The following is a 16,000-nucleotide window of genomic DNA, read 5'->3' on the forward strand; positions in this document are numbered from 1 at the left end:
ACAGACCAAAAGTCAAGTACATTCTCCCGCCTTTGTAAGTCTGCATAGTTAAGACCTGATGTGATAGTTAAGATGAAAGCTAGTTCTGCCCTCGAGAATTTCACTGTAAAAGGTAATCTACTCTTTCCTTCCACGTATTAGGTAACACTGGTGGATCCTGATGCAGACGAACTCAGTTCCCTGGTACCTTCCTCCAGGAGGAAGACATGTTTATATACATAGCATCAAAAGAAGAGCTCACTCACCAACTTCATCCTGAATTTCCTCGGCCACGGCAGGAACATTGTAGAGCAGGGAGAGAGACTGGTTCATGCGCTCATAAATCACACGGAGGTGTGTCATGACCTGCAGCAAAGGATGACAGCTCCAAGTAAACCATCTCTGGAGTAAGAAATAGTTACTTTCCTTACCAAGCACTGAAGACAGATACAAACTTCCCCAATAGAACTGACAAAATGCTTCTGGAACTTTGAACCTGTAAGAGCATCTTTATTTTTCTTGTGTTCTCATTTTTTGTTCTTTAACTTTGGAGCTGCTTTAAACTTCCCATTATATTGTATGCTTGTAAACATACAATATAAAACCAATTGAAAAGGTAATTTTTGTCCAACTCTGATTCCTTATATTGAAATTCCTAAATAATCTCTGATGCCCTAAATATATGTCTTCGCAAATTTTCCAATAGATAGGATCACATCTTACTTAATTTGACTGGATATTTCATGAGAGATATTTGAAAAATTCTTCTGTTTAAGGAAGTGTAAAATTTCAGATTTTCAGAAATAGATCCCAGTTGTCAAGCTTTAAAAATGGGGAAGTGTAACACTTAGCACTACAAAGCTTCATTTAGTCTCACGTTACATCCAAGCATTACAATCTAAATAGAGTTTATAGGTTGTCCTCAGTTTAGTGTGAACCAGATTTTAGCGGTTTCGGTTTACACAATTTTCGTTTTCTTCATTTTAGTCATCAGAGTGTGAAATGGCTCCTTAAGAATCAGTAGCAGCAGACACTTAAGATTTTTATATTCTTTGTTATTTTCATAACTCAGAGAGTGCCAAACCACACGGTGTCCTAACATTAACCTTCAGAATTCACCAGGTACTGAAGAATTCTCACTTTAGAGGTCCAACACCATAGCTACTCTGGGAATAGCTAAAGATGAAAAGAGCAAGAACACTAGCTTTTCCAAGCTGCGTGATGACCGCACTCTGCTTACCTGGGACCGGATCTGGGCAGCTTTCTTTGGATCCACCATGCGAACATGTTCAAAATGCTTTAGGGTGTGCTGCCTGTCTTTCTGTTCAGCACGGACATATTTCTTTAGCATGTTGAACACGTGACGGGGCTGGAGGGGAAAAAACATGAAAAAATGTACAGGTTTGTCCAAAATATCGTGTCTTCTGTTAGCTTTGGGTCAGAGCTAACAGAATTCCATTCCTGCTAATTCATTGCATGATGTGAAAGAACTATTGGGTCATCTTTTTGCAATGCTCCCTTCCAAACAATTCTCCATCCACTTCTTCCTAGGTAATGCCTTACCCCATTGGCCACTTTTCATCTCTATAAGGGCATTTAGCATTTGATACATATGATGATGACTGTCCTTCTAAACATTTGCTTTTAGAATAGTGTATTCTGCTATAGAAGGAGCACTGATTTTGAATCTGTCAGATTTAAGTTAGGTCCTTCTCGTTTTCCCACCCAAATGAACAGGGGCACATATGAGACCACATTTCTATCTGCACAGTCTTAATGGTTATCTCACCAGTAATTGCTCCACAAATAATCTCACCAGCAGCAACATATAATAACCAAAGTGAGAAAAATAATAGACCATTTAACCACTACTAATTTGCAGGTCAAGGAATAGCTGATAAACAACAAGAGATATCATTTTCATAGGAGAAAGGCCAATGTGTTATTTATTTTTTTTTAGAGTTTAATTAAATTCTTTCTACGCCATCAGATTAGAATTCTTTCAGCAACAATTAAGTTTCTTAAGTGCTTCTATTTTTTTTCTAATTTCATTTCATTTTTATTCGTCTTACTTGAAAGCATTCATCCTAATAAAAAAAGGACAAAGTCTCCTTTCTCTGTCTTTAACAATTCTATTGCTAAATGCATTCTACTATATAATTCATGTAAAAAGATTTCCAAAGATACACATTTCTTCTTTGTTAAAACAACAAAAATTACCTATGCAAGTTCATACCAGGAATAGAAATTTGGCCATTTGGGTCTAGCTAGTTATTATTAACTTGAGTCCTGGGTACCCTGAAAACAAGTTGGAAGGTGCTGAATTTATTTGCAGAGAGGGTGTGTGTGTTTTCCAATACTTAAGGGAATGTGCCTCCCCTTCTCTTTTTGCTTAATGTAGGGGCCACCTTCCTGACCCCCAGGTGGAAGTGGTGTGATTTCTCTGTGCTCCCTTGAAATGCCATGCAAATCCTCATTACTGCACTTCACATATTCTATTAAATTGTGTATGTTTCTGACCACCCTCTTCAACTGTGAGAGCCTCAAGGGCCAGATTTGGTTCTTCTTTACCAGAAATCACACAACACACAGTGCCTGACTCCCGAAGGGTGCTCTGTGCTTGCCTCCTTTATGTCTTCCACAGGCCCCCTTCCTATACTTAAGAAAACAAACAAATACATACAGTGAAAAGCAAGTAAACCTAAGCTCATCTATTTCTTTCTTTTATCCTAAAAGCACGTGCTTCTTCCTAACCCCCAAAAGGGCAGACATCACAGCTTGAAACATAGCTTTCTGCAGCACATCATTACAACTCCTATTTGTACTGCGAAATCCTGTTGACCTTGCAAATCAGAGAAAGGTCTTTTAAATCTTGACAGGAGAAAAGTAGTAAGAGAGGTAACAACTGACAAACTCCATCGATTAAATATATAGGTAAAAGATAGTAAGTTTAAACAAATTCATTTGGAAAAGGTAATTTTGGGGTCAGAAATCAAAGGCTTTCGAGATTTGCAAATTTAACTACTATATAAAAAAACAGATTAAAACCCCAAATTTCTTCTGTATAGCACAGGGAACTACATTTGGTATCTTGTAATTAATGGAAAAGAATATGACAATGAATACATGTATATGTATGACTGGGACAATCTGCTGTACCCTAGAGTTTGACACATTGTAAATGACTGTACTTCAATAAAAAAAATAAAGAAAAAAAACCAAAGGCCAAGTGTCATTGAATGTGATGGGTATTTTATATGCAGGATTACACAATCAGAGTATTACATACCCTTGATGCGTGTGCCTGATTCAACACCAAAGCCTAAAAAACTCCCTCTAATTCTACTGCAATTACACGTCCAAGGTTAGAGACAGAAAGGATTGCAGCTAATTGCATTTATCCAGTGCGATCACCTGTATAGCTGATGGGCTGCATGTGCTTTCTCCATTGTACTATTTCATTTTTTTCCCTCTTGAAAAAGCTTTGCTGTTTTGAAGAAAATGGAACTTTTTCTTTAAGAGCTCATATAAGAAAAAAGACTTCAAATGAACATAAGGATTGTTTGTCATCATAATTTTTTTCCTCTTTTTTTTTTTTTTTTGTAGCTGGCCACCTATAAATGTTTCTGCAAGGCACGTTGTCCTCAGAGGACCGTCACCTCCAAGCATGTGAGCTGCGACATATTGGCTCCAAACTGGCTCTGGAATTGTTAAAGCCAGTCAATTTAAAAACAAACATGAGTCTCAAAATATCGAAGCCTGTTTCCTCATTTGTGCCATTCAGATAACAAACTTTTGCATAGCATACACGGGGATTAGAAATGTGTGTTAGTTACCCAGCATAATGCTGAGCCCATCGCAGCTACTTAGTACACATTTATTTCTTCTACTCAGTCCTTGCCTCCATCCCCTCCTCATTTTCCTGTCCTCTAAACAATAATCATTCAATACTTATTGACTGCTTATATGAATGAGACAGTGTTTCAGGTGCTTTTTTGCATAGTAACCCATCAAATCTTCCTATTAACCCCATGACAGAGGTACAGCTGCTTCCCCCACTTCAGCGGTGAAGCAAACAAGGCACAAAGGAGGTTAAGGGTCACATAGCTTTGTTACAGAGCTGGTCAGGGGGAGAGCAGGAACGAGCAGCCCCACTCCGGCTCCACAGTCCGTTCTCCTGATCACTATGTGAGCCCGCCTTTCAAGCAAACTCTAAAATGGACCATGCTAAAGACTCGTTCTACGAAGTAACCTACAGAGTTTGAAAATGGAGAGGAACAGTAGAATGGTTAGCAGCGAGAATCTGTTCCAGAAGTCCTCGCCTGGATTTCTGGTTATTATAAGCTCAGATAATATTCTTCTAGGACATACTAATATCCACTCTTTTAATTGTGCTGAAAATCATCCAGATTTAGCTTACTCAATCTCCGAAATACTGTCCTTGGTTTTTGGCATCACGCGATGCTTTAGCTAATGCCTCAGATGTCGGGAGTAGAAATAGCAAGATAGGCAGGTCCTGGGTCAGCCTGCTTGGGATTACTGGAAAAAGATTAAAGGTATTAATAAAAAGTTAGGCTTTTGTGACATTCACGGATTCTCGTTCTAAATCCATCCTTATCTTCTACTAAGATGGATAATTAAATGGTGAATGTGTTCACATGTTTAAAGTTGCTTATCTCATTTAATACCAACATTTCTTTATATGCCTCAGAAATATATTCAGAAATATATTCCTAACTCTCCCCATCCCCCACTCCCAAATCCATAGAGCTTGACAATGAACCCGGTAGCACACTGGCCTTTCACAATGGCCCAGACCCCTGGAACAAAGCTCCTGGAGGAATAACGAGCCCTAACAGCCCAGGCTAAGCGCTGACCTCATCACTGTCCATGTGAACTCAGATACACACTGTGTGCGCATCCGTATAAACACCGGCCTTTCCTTCCTAGTGCCGGCGCCTCAGGACACGAGAATTCAGGAGGACATTCAGAAAGACATTCTGCCATCCCTCATTAAATGAATTACAAGGTTCTGTTTGGTTGATTTATTCGTATAAACGTATTTCTAAGAATCATGCTTAGAAATGAAAGATATAAAAATCAGATTAGTTTTTATGTTGGAGCAGATAAATCATACCAAATAAAACGGCAGTTAGGTCGACACTTCACCAACAAATGCTATTTTAGTTAAGAAAGAAAAATAGATAACATTTCTCTGTACTTTTATATTTTCATTTGCTTTAGTTAAAAAAAAAAGGAGTTCTGCCTTTGGTATATGATTCATGCATATTTCATTTGAATACAGAAATAATTGCCTTTATCATTTTTAGCCAGAGCACAGAATTTCCAAGGCTTAAAACTAGTTACTCCTAGAGCTACCTCCTGGATTGCAGAATAACAAGGAACCTCAACTGTTTAGGGAATTTTATTTCATTATGCGAGGAGAAAGATGAATTTCTTAAAATTTTAATTAAAAACACAGAAACATTCATACAGAAATGATTGAAAAAAATACCTGGTATCTCCATAGAAATATATTCTCTTAAAGTAACTGCTATTTCTATTGTTATAATCCCTACATTTAAGACAGGATTATTCATTTGATTTAGAAAAACAAGCTTAAGAATTCAGCGGCTCATAAGGACATTGACAGTAAGTAGAGATTTTAAGAAGCGTGTTTTTAACCTCTATGCATATAATTTCAACCATTCTCAAGTCTTTACATCTTCTGTAACTAGTAATAACATTTTTGTTCTGCCAAATTCCCCCAATTTCACAATATAGATATTCTACGTATTAAGACTGCAGTCTGGTTATATTGTCATTGAATGGCTAATCTTATTATTAAAATTTATAGCAAAGAACAGAGATAATAAAAGGAAAAGATCTGCCCCAGGGGGACTAATTATAGCCAATCCTTTTTTATTGTCGTGACTGTCTCTGAAAGAGTGTTTAGCCCATAATTACAAAGTATCTATTTGCATCAGATGTGGCACTTTTCAATTTGTATTAAATTCACTTCACAATCACACTGCATTTAAAAAAAGTCATTTCAAAGAGACGTTTCTTAAGGGATTAAGAGTAGACCTACTAAAATGGATTACACTTGACCTGAAAATAGAAGATTTACATTTTGGAACATTAACCATTTCCCTTTCTTGGAACAAGAGCATAACAGCTCTCTAGCTCTTGGCACAGCTCCTGGCACAATTTGGTTGCTCAAAAGTGTTAATTAAATTAATGAATAATCTAGAGTTAAATGTAACTGCACAAGGAGTTCCAGGAGCAAAATATAACATTCACGATATCTGAGCTGAAAACAAGCATCTCTCAAGCAAGAAGAAACGCATTCCCAGTCTTTGTGGTATCCACTGACCTACCCACCCAGTGTGCTGGGGTCCTTCAGGGAGCTATTTTAACGGCGAGCTCTTCCCAGAAAACATTTAATAGACTCTACCGCAGGCTCAGACTAGCAATGACAAGGTTCATTCATTCATTTCAAAAGATGTCATGACTTGTCTTCCTGTGACTTGGGTTTTGATGTCAGAATGATGAAGGTAATTTTGAAGGAAATTTCCTGGCCTTACTCTATAAAAGGTAATCAAAAAAATAAAACAAAATTCACGTGCCCACTTCTCAGCTGCACCGTCCTTTTCACTTGGCTCTTTTATGCAATTTCATAAATTTGGTGTCTTTGGATCGACCACACCCATGTGACTGACTGGATGCCAATCATGTCTGAATGGGTAGCTTTCCACTCCACAGGTCATGCAGGAGGTATATTAAAACATGAGTGTTCAGCCCCGGTGTGTCCCCATCCGTAGCTTTATGCTTGACATAGAAACCTGGCATCTTGTAACAGACACCTGTGCCTGAAACCATCTCCTAATGAGATGGAATGATCTGTCAAGAGCCTTTAAAAGCCCTATGGCATAATCCTGCCAAGAAGAAAGAAGTAAATGAGTCACTTTAGGGGGAGCACCCTAACCTTTCCAGGTCACAAGGGATTTATTCAGAAAACCTTTTCCTGGAGCAGTAAATTGCAGAGTGGTTTCCAACCCTGTGGCTGGGGAAGTTAATCACCCACCAAGAAAAAGCAATTCTCTTGTTTTCACAAGGAGATTCAGGGTCCTTACATTCACAGTTCTCCACCTTGGATTTTGAGAAATCTAGAGCACATCAATTTAAATTGTACAAAAATCTCTGTCCGCAGATTAAAAAAAAAAATTTAAAGAGAGTGAAACCTCTTTCTGCTTGAGATGGTCTCAGTTGAGCTGATTTTTCCACAGTGGACCTCCCTCACCATTTCACATGCATGCTCATCTTTGCAAGAAAAATTTGCAACAAGCACACAAACCAAACCCCCAACATCTGGGGAAGCTTCCATGGAACCTTTGGATCACCTCTGTGCTGGTCTTTAAAGCTAGGAGTTGAGCTACATTTTTAAAGTCCACTGCAAAATTCACGCATATGCCTTTCTTCGGAAAAGCACATCAATGATTTTTGTAGTTTAATATGAGTATAAGAAGGCAAATGATAAATAATCCTATGCCAAGTTGAACACAGAAGTCTTGAAGAAGCAACAGAGGAAATGGGGGGAGATTTACATGCCGGCCCCTTTTCAGTGTTTCTCAGGGTTTGGGGATATGGAAGCATTAGATACAGCCCTTCTCAGCATATCCAGATTCCTGTATGGCTCTGACTCTGTGCCGTACATAGTGGTACCCAGACAAAGCCATCTCCCATCCCTTCCGTCCTCCACAAGGAAGCAGATGACCTCCTAACAGGGACATGGCACCAAAGCCTCCATATAGTCTATCCTGACAATCTCTCTCTTCTTTGGGAGAAAGATGTCTTCCTATTTCACAATCTCATCTCAACCTTCAATTAGTCCATTTGTTTTTCTAATTATGGCTAACAAAAAGCTAGAACAATGTTAATTGTAAAAGAGTAGAACAATTAACCCCCAATTTGCAAGTGGACGAGAAAGAATCCTTCTAATTAAATCACTCGTTCCAAGTTACAAGATGGCAAACCTGCGAATTACAGACAGGTGTTTTCACACTGGTATAAAATAGAGGAAAACCCTTAATGGTTTTAATCCTTTCATTCACAAATGAGGGGCCTCTGGACTTTTTGTCAAATCTGGTAGGTTTCACAGTTTTTTTCCTGAGATATTTTGCTAGTTCCCAGAAACAATTTATTTTGGTTACTGGGACATAATAAGAGATACAAGTTTGGTCTCTGCCCCGAGGCCCTGATACAGAGCTAAAACTTGTAAAATTCGGTGGCAGAAGCATCTGTTGTTATAATATATGGTCTTAGTCTTTGGTTCCAGACACAAGAGCTTATTAGACCCTTGGAGTGATAAGAATATCCTTTTTTAGAATATGAATACAAATACATGTATGTATATGCAGACTGGGACATTGTGCTGTGCACCAGAAATTGACATATTGTAACTGACTATACTTCAATTAAAAAAAAGGAAAACATCTTTTTTGTATGCTGACGAGGTGACTTTGGAGGATGGGAACTGGTTGCTACAGGAACCAACTTTGGGATTAGAGGCTTAGAACTTTCAGCCCCATTATCTGACCTCCAGGGAGAGGAGAGGGGCTGGAGACTGAGTTTAATCACCACCAGTGGCCAATGATCTAATCATTCATGGCTACCTAATGGAACCTCTATAAAAAAACCCAAAAACAATCTGGCTTCCATTGGCTGTTCTCCAGTTTTATCCTTTACAATAAACAGTAAGTAAAGCCTTCACCCTGTGAGTTGTTCTAGTAAATTATCAAAGCTGAAGAGGGGGGTCATGGGAAGTCCTGATTTATAGCTGTTCCATCAGAAAATATAATTTTTGACTGGCTTCTACAGCAGGGGGCAGTCTTGTGGGACTGAACCTTTAACTAGTGGTGGTGGTGGGGTCTATGCTAACTCTAGGTAGTTAGTGTCAGATTTGTTTAATGTGAGGGAACACCCTACATACACTTGGTGTCGGAGTACTCAGAGTAGAGGAAATAGTTCTTCCTTCAGTTACAAAGACCACAGCGATCCATCAGTGAAGACAGCCTGCAGAACTCTGGACCTGGCCCAAACCCCAGGATGTATGCTTCTGGACCAGCTTTACCATCTGTTAGACACATAGCTTGGATCTGCTGACCAGAGAGCAAAGAGGGGCCAGAAATTGTTGGCACTTGTATGTCTTCAATGCTAGTTTAGTCAAGCAGTGAAACATACAGAAGTCCTTAACGATGAACTGGATTATTAACGCAACCCAGAAGGCAAAGCCCACAGGGATGAGGAAGAAATGGTAAACAAAAGATGTTTTAAAATACCACAGACTATTGGAAAGATTTGTCAAATGGTCTGATCATCTGACAAATGCCAACGGTGACATACTCTTGACTTAAGAGAGAGTTACAACAATATGCTTCACTTTTGTATATTCATACTTAGGTTTTGGCATTTTTGCTTCATGAATTCCCTAAGTGGCTACATCATTTTCAAAGATAGGCACGTGTATATTTCTTTTAATTTCACCTGCTTCTCACACTCTACCTAATCACAGTGCCTTGACCTACTAGAAACATTAATAGAAGAAAACTCAGGATAAAGCTTGTGCCGGGAAGGAATAAATTTTCTTCTACCCTTCCGGGTTCCTCTGACTTGTCTAAGGATTAAATTGACATGAGACAGATTAACAGAAGAAAATCAAAGTTGAATCATATGTATGCATGTGAGAGACCCAGAAAAACTGAATAACTCACCAAAATGGCTGAAACTCTCAACTTAAATACCATCTTCAGCTAAAGACAAAAGAGGATGTTAAGGGGTAGCAGTTTGGGACTTCAAAGGGGAGGAAGGCAGTTGACATGGAAAGAGAAAAGGAAATGCTTGCTGGGCCACATGGACACAATGGGACACAGAGAGGAATTTTAACAGACTTTGCTAGATTCCTCCCTGTCTACATGCCTAGTTCATACTGTAGTTACTATGGTGACAGCTCCCTTCCTGGAACAGGTCCTCTATGTTCTTTTAGGCAGTTATGGGGAAGGCCAAAGGTTCTGTCAGTTAGGTAGTTAGATAAGTGGGGGCACCGGGCAGATAGGTGGAGGAGAGGGAGGATGGTCTGGAATACAGAGTTATGCTGGCCTCCAGCATAAAGGGACTTTACTTCTAAATGAGGGCCAGCAAGAAACCGGTTAGAACCCGACAGGCACGACTGCGCAGTAGCAGAAAGGACTTAACCGGACACGACCCAGTGCCCATTGTATTATAATTAACACTGTGGTTTAGGCCCCCATGGAGTTTTTCTGTGTACACCATGGGTAAGGACATGCGCAAAAGGGGCCAAACATGACTAAGCACTCCAGGGACAAGAGCTGTCAATCAAAAGACCAACTCTCAGCGAGAGTGTAAGAGAAAGGGGAGGAAAAAACCACTGCTTTCCCTCCCTTGGATCAGCCAGCCTCCCATTCCTGGAGGTGTACTTTTCCTTTTCTAAATAAATCTTTCAAAATCTTTAGCTACACAATGTCAGCACCATCTCCCGACTGTAAACTTACCTTTTGGGTATGTTAAGAACTGAGGTCTTTACCTTTTGGGGTAACAGTTCTTTCTGAGTCTTTTGGGCCTTAAAAATTATCAGCCTAAATTAATCTTCAAGCCAAGGAGACATTTTTGGGGTGGCAAATTTTGCTCCCCTACACTTACAAAAATTCAATTATAACCCAGGATCTTTTAACTGATCCATGGATGAACTTCATAAAATGAGTGAATTCCTTGATGCCCATGTGTAACTTTGCACATGCATACATGTTTCCAGGGAGAAGACCCTTGTTGCTGCCTGTTCTGTAGGACAGATTTTGTAAGGCCAGACAGTTAAGTAACCACTGGATCATCAAATAAAGTGCTATGCATTTGTCTAAAAAACTAAATATTTATGTCTTCATAATGGGTTTTCATTTTCAAGAATGAACGAAAATAGGTATTGACATACAAATGTGTATATGCAACTTTCACTAGAATGAAATATGACATGCCAGGGCTGTAGGTCTGACAGCATCGGGTGAAGGGCTATTTAGACTTTGAAGACAGTGCCTAAGTGGGGCTCCGGCGTGGAGGGAATCTGGCTGATGCATATGGTCTCAGAGGAACAGGGCAGCTTTCAAGCTGGTGCCTTTCCTATATACTTCTTACTCTTCTTTTCACTTAATTCAATAAAAAACAGAAAATGCTAAGTGTCTCTGGTTTCTTATACCCCACTGGTCTTTAGTGAGATCTGTCTATCCAGCTTGGTAAAGATTCAAAGCAAGGTAAGAGGTAATACTGAGAGCCTTTTCTGAAATAGCAAGCAAACCACACAGCTTAGTTTGTTCAACAAATGCTGATTCTCCCGTTTGTCTTTCCGCCCACTGTTTGATACTATCTGTCCTTAAAAACTCTCAGATTAATGAGTCCTCTCGTGCTCACCAATTTTTACAAAGCTCAAATAAAACTAAATGAATGATGAATGAATGAATACTAAAAACATAAGGTACAGAATAATTATTTATATTTCTCAAAGATGATTTTCAACCTGGCAGTCTTTTAAGTACATTCCAAAATGGCTTGACAAAATTTTGATTATATTCAAAACTTGACAGTAGACTGTCTTAAACATCTTAGTATTTATCTCTCTCAGTGCCATCACATATTAAGATGTCAGCAAATAATTTTTATTTTATTTACTATCCATTATATTGAGGTGGAGTTGTAGCATATTTACCTTGGAGATATATGCTATCTAAATATGTTCTACAAATGCTTCTTATTTCTTGCAACCAAAAGTGATTAGCAGAAAATTAAGGGTTGCAGGGAGAAGGGCAGTTAGCAACTACCATATAAAAACAAAAACAGGGTTAGGATCTCAATTTCTTTTACTTTAGAAAACTTATAGTTACGGTAATATTCAGGTTGGCTACAGATTGATTTAGTTGGTACCTCCTCATGCTGTCACTGGTTTGCCTACCACAACACACCAATTAACTGCTGTCTTTTATTTTTCTCCAATGATTACTGCTTCTAATTGAAAATGTATTGCCCTGCTGTTAAAGTTCACCAAATAGCATTGAGCAAAATCTCAAGTTAGGGATAAAATCATACTCCTTAATGGCAAGTCTCACAAATGATTCTACTAACGAATTAAATGAAGACATTTTCAGGAATATCAAGAAAATATAACATTCTGCTGAATGTATCTAATACACTGTTCATGGGAATGTAAATGGGTGCAGCCACTATGGGAAACAACGTGGAGGTTCCTTAAAAAATTAAAAATAGAACTAGCATACAACCAGGAATTCCACTCCTGGGTATTTCTCTGAAGATAACAAAGATGCTAACTCAGAAAGATATATGCATTCCAATGTTCAAAGCATTATTTATAAAAGTCAAGATATGGAAGCAACCAAAGTGTCAACTGCAGATAATTGGATAGAGAAGATGTGGTACACACACACACACACACACGCTGGAATATTAGCCATAAAAAGAACGAAATTTTGTCATTTGTGACAACATGGATGGACCTGGCGGGTATTATGATTAGTGAAATAAATCAGACAAAGACAAACATTGTATGTTTTCACTTACTTGGGGAATCCAAAAAACAAAACAAACGAACAAATATAACAAAAAAGAAACAGACTCACAGATACAGAGAACAAACAAATGGTCACTAGCAGAGGAAGGGAAGGGGAGGGAAGGAAGGGAAATCTGTGAGGGGATTAAAAGGCAGAAATTTCCAGTTATAAAATAAACAAGTCACAGGGATGTAATGTACAACATGGGAAATGTCGTCAATAGTATTATAATAACTTTGTATGGTATGCAATCTATCAAATTATTGAATCACTATGTTTTAGACCGGAAACTAATATTAAAGTCAACTAAAAAAAAAAAAAAAAAGAAAAAGAAATGAGAAAGGAAAGGGTGCAGGTGCTAAAGAAACTGCCTTTTTTTTTTGACTCAATTAAATGTTGAGAGTCTGTGTGAAGCATCAGATAAAAGCATGAAATTAATTTTGGTATTGATAAGATGGCTGCAATTCAGTAATCAGTATCTACATTCAGTCTGGATAAGATGTCTCCTAAGACACTAGAAAAAAACACAAGACCACACTCCTGGGACACAGACACACAGACAGAGAGAAAGACAGACATGAACATGTTTCTAAATTCTGACTTCTGCACAGAAAATACTGAAAAGTTGTTGAAGTCAGGATGATAATTAGGATGGTGTCTAATGGAAGAGTATCTGTAAAAAAAACACCAAAAATCTTAGAATCGCAAAGAAAGCTTTGGTTTTTCATCCCTCATCTTTAAAACATTTCAGTTCTTACTAACTGGCTCCTAAGTTTTTCCAGACCTAAGCCTACAATGGAAAGTTTAAACAGAAATTCCTCTGCAGCCTTCAGTTTCTCTGTACAGGATCCCACTTAGGTCTAATTTCTCTTCAGATCATAGAGGACGCTGAACAGTCGGGCAATAGCATCATCATGACATCATCATCATTTCTCCATCTATGACGTAGACCCTGCCATTTACAAGAGGGAAGGCTCAGATATGATTTAACTCATTATTTCATGAAGCTTGAATCTGAGCTCTGTGAAAGCAGGAAGCCAGAGTCCTGTGCTTGATGATAATAATTTAGTTTAAAAGCAATACTTGTATTTGGTAGTTTAAAGGCCTCCAACAGTGAGGGAACTTTAACCATGTGTGCTGCAACTCTGGGGAAGAATTTATCTTTTCTGGGGGAAAAAAGTACAATTCCTTGACGTTTTTCAAGGAAACTTTGAGAAAAGTGAAAAAATTGAAGAGCTTGTCCTCAGAAGAGTCACTAGCTCTCTATAGATTACAGATTAAGAGTTTGTCCTGAGGGCAAACATACAACTGCCTTAATCAAAACTGCAATGAGGTATTACCTTACACCAGACAGAATGACCACCATTAAAAAGTCCACAAATGATAAATGCTGGAGAGGTGTGGGGAAAAGGGAACTCTCTTACACTGTTGACGGAAATGTAATTTGGTATAGCCATTATGGAAAACAGTATGGAGATTCCTCAAAAAAACTAAAAATAGACTTACCATATGATCCAGCAACCCCATTCCTGGGCATATATCTGAAGGGAGTTCTAACTCAAAAAGATACATGCATCCCAATGTTCATAGCTGCACTAATTACAATAGCCAAGACATGGAAGCAACCTAACTGTCCATTGACAGATGACTGGATAAAGAAGTTGTGGTATATTTATACAATGGAATACTACTCAGCCATAGAAAGAGTAAAATAAAGCTATTTGTAGCAACATGGATGGACGTAGAGATCATTATTTTAAGTGAAGTAAGCCAGAAAGAGAAAGAAAAAATACCATATGGTATCACTCATATGTGGAATTAAAAAAAAAAAAAAAAAAAGGACACAAATGAACAAAACAGAAACAGACTCACAGACAGAAAACAAACTTACGGTTACAGGGTGGAAAGGGGGTGGGAAGGGATAAATTGGGGTTCAAGATTTGCAAATACTAACTACTATATATAAAATAAATAAAGAACAAAAATACATAAATAACAAGTTTCTTCTGTATAGCACAGAGAACTATATTCAAATTTATCTTGTAGAAACCTATAATGAAAAAGAATATGAAAACAAGTATGTGTATGTATATGTATGACTGAAACATTATGCGGTACACCAGAAACTGATACAACATTGAAAATTGACTATACTTCAGTTAAAAAGAAAAGAGATACACCTAACTGCCTTATAGTTTTTCTTATTCCTGGGAAGGGTGGCAAGGCAGACATGCACAGTTTTAGCTATAGCAATATTTGAAATATATTTATGTATAGATACATACACACATAAATTCTAAGTATGATTCAAACACTGCACTTCCAGGCTGGCCATTCAGTATACCAGTCAGTAGGCAAGTAATTAATCAAAAAGGAAACCTGGAACCAAGAGCACATACAGACATGGACACTCACAAATGAAATTCATGGTAGAGCAAGGAATTCTAGCTGCACAAAAACATCATCACATCATACTTTCATGCTCAGGTTGAAAAAAAAGTGACCGTATGGATTAAACCTAAGCTTCAAAGCTTTGTGAAAACAATCCACATTATTTCAGATTCCCACTGGCGAAGTCTGGGACTCTTTGGTAGAACGTGGTCAGGGTTAAGTTGGTAATTATTCTGAAGGTGATATCAGCTAGAATCTGTAGAAAAAAAACACTTGACTAATTCATTTTCTTATATTCAACTAACATTTACTAAATATTCCATATTTTCCAGGCCCTGGGTTAAGAATGAGGGAGATTTCAGAAATATTTATTTATGGCTCCAGTGTAAGACATGACCTTCCTCAGACAGTTACAGGCAAGCTCTAGATTTATGTCTTTCAACAGCAATATATAATAAAATCCCTTGAGAAGGGATTTAGAATTTTCGCCCATTTTTCAAAGTGCAGAGCTACGTGCCATGTCAAGCTGTATGTTAAAACTCAAACAAAACACTCAAAGACAGTAACTCAACAAAAATGGCAGATCATGCCAAGATTGCAGGTCTGTGACTACCTGGCCCCAGTTTTCATTACATGAGAGAGTTTTATTCATTTCTAGGCAAGAATTCAACAGGAATCCTTGGATAAATCAGCAATAATCTGATTTTTTTGACAGTAAAATCGTTCTTCTTAATCCAGTTTTTAATTTTTATTTCAAATAAACATACTGTCTAACTCTACATGGAGTGATCAACAGACTCAGGGCAAGCACGATTATGACCAATCTGAAATTACCCCTTTGGTGACACGTGAAGCTTTGGCAGACATTCTTCTTGTCACCGTCTTTCCCGTGATGGCTGATGGGACTGAACTGAAAGATCTGGAATGTGCATTTGTTAAAGACTCCATTTAGTCCTCATCTTATTTTTAGCTCCATCAATGACCAGTTTGGCAAAGATCTT

General features: G+C 38.1%; 1 protein-coding gene across 6 annotated transcripts in view; it reads right to left on the reverse strand.

Annotated features, from left to right (window-relative positions):
• The window catches only part of APP (amyloid beta precursor protein), a 259,277-nt gene that overhangs the window by 58,572 nt on the left and 184,705 nt on the right, over positions 1–16,000 (reverse strand). For all 6 annotated transcript variants that reach the window (XM_031458271.2, XM_031458279.2, XM_031458292.2 and 3 more), the window contains 2 exons: positions 1,220–1,348; positions 246–345 (listed from right to left, as the gene is read on the reverse strand). In XM_031458271.2, coding sequence (XP_031314131.1) covers positions 246–345; positions 1,220–1,348 — 229 coding nt within the window. The remainder of the gene's footprint in view (positions 1–245; positions 346–1,219; positions 1,349–16,000) is intronic.

The sequence above is a fragment of the Camelus dromedarius genome, chromosome 2 (assembly GCF_036321535.1).
Source record: "Camelus dromedarius isolate mCamDro1 chromosome 2, mCamDro1.pat, whole genome shotgun sequence".
Taxonomy (NCBI): domain Eukaryota; kingdom Metazoa; phylum Chordata; class Mammalia; order Artiodactyla; family Camelidae; genus Camelus; species Camelus dromedarius.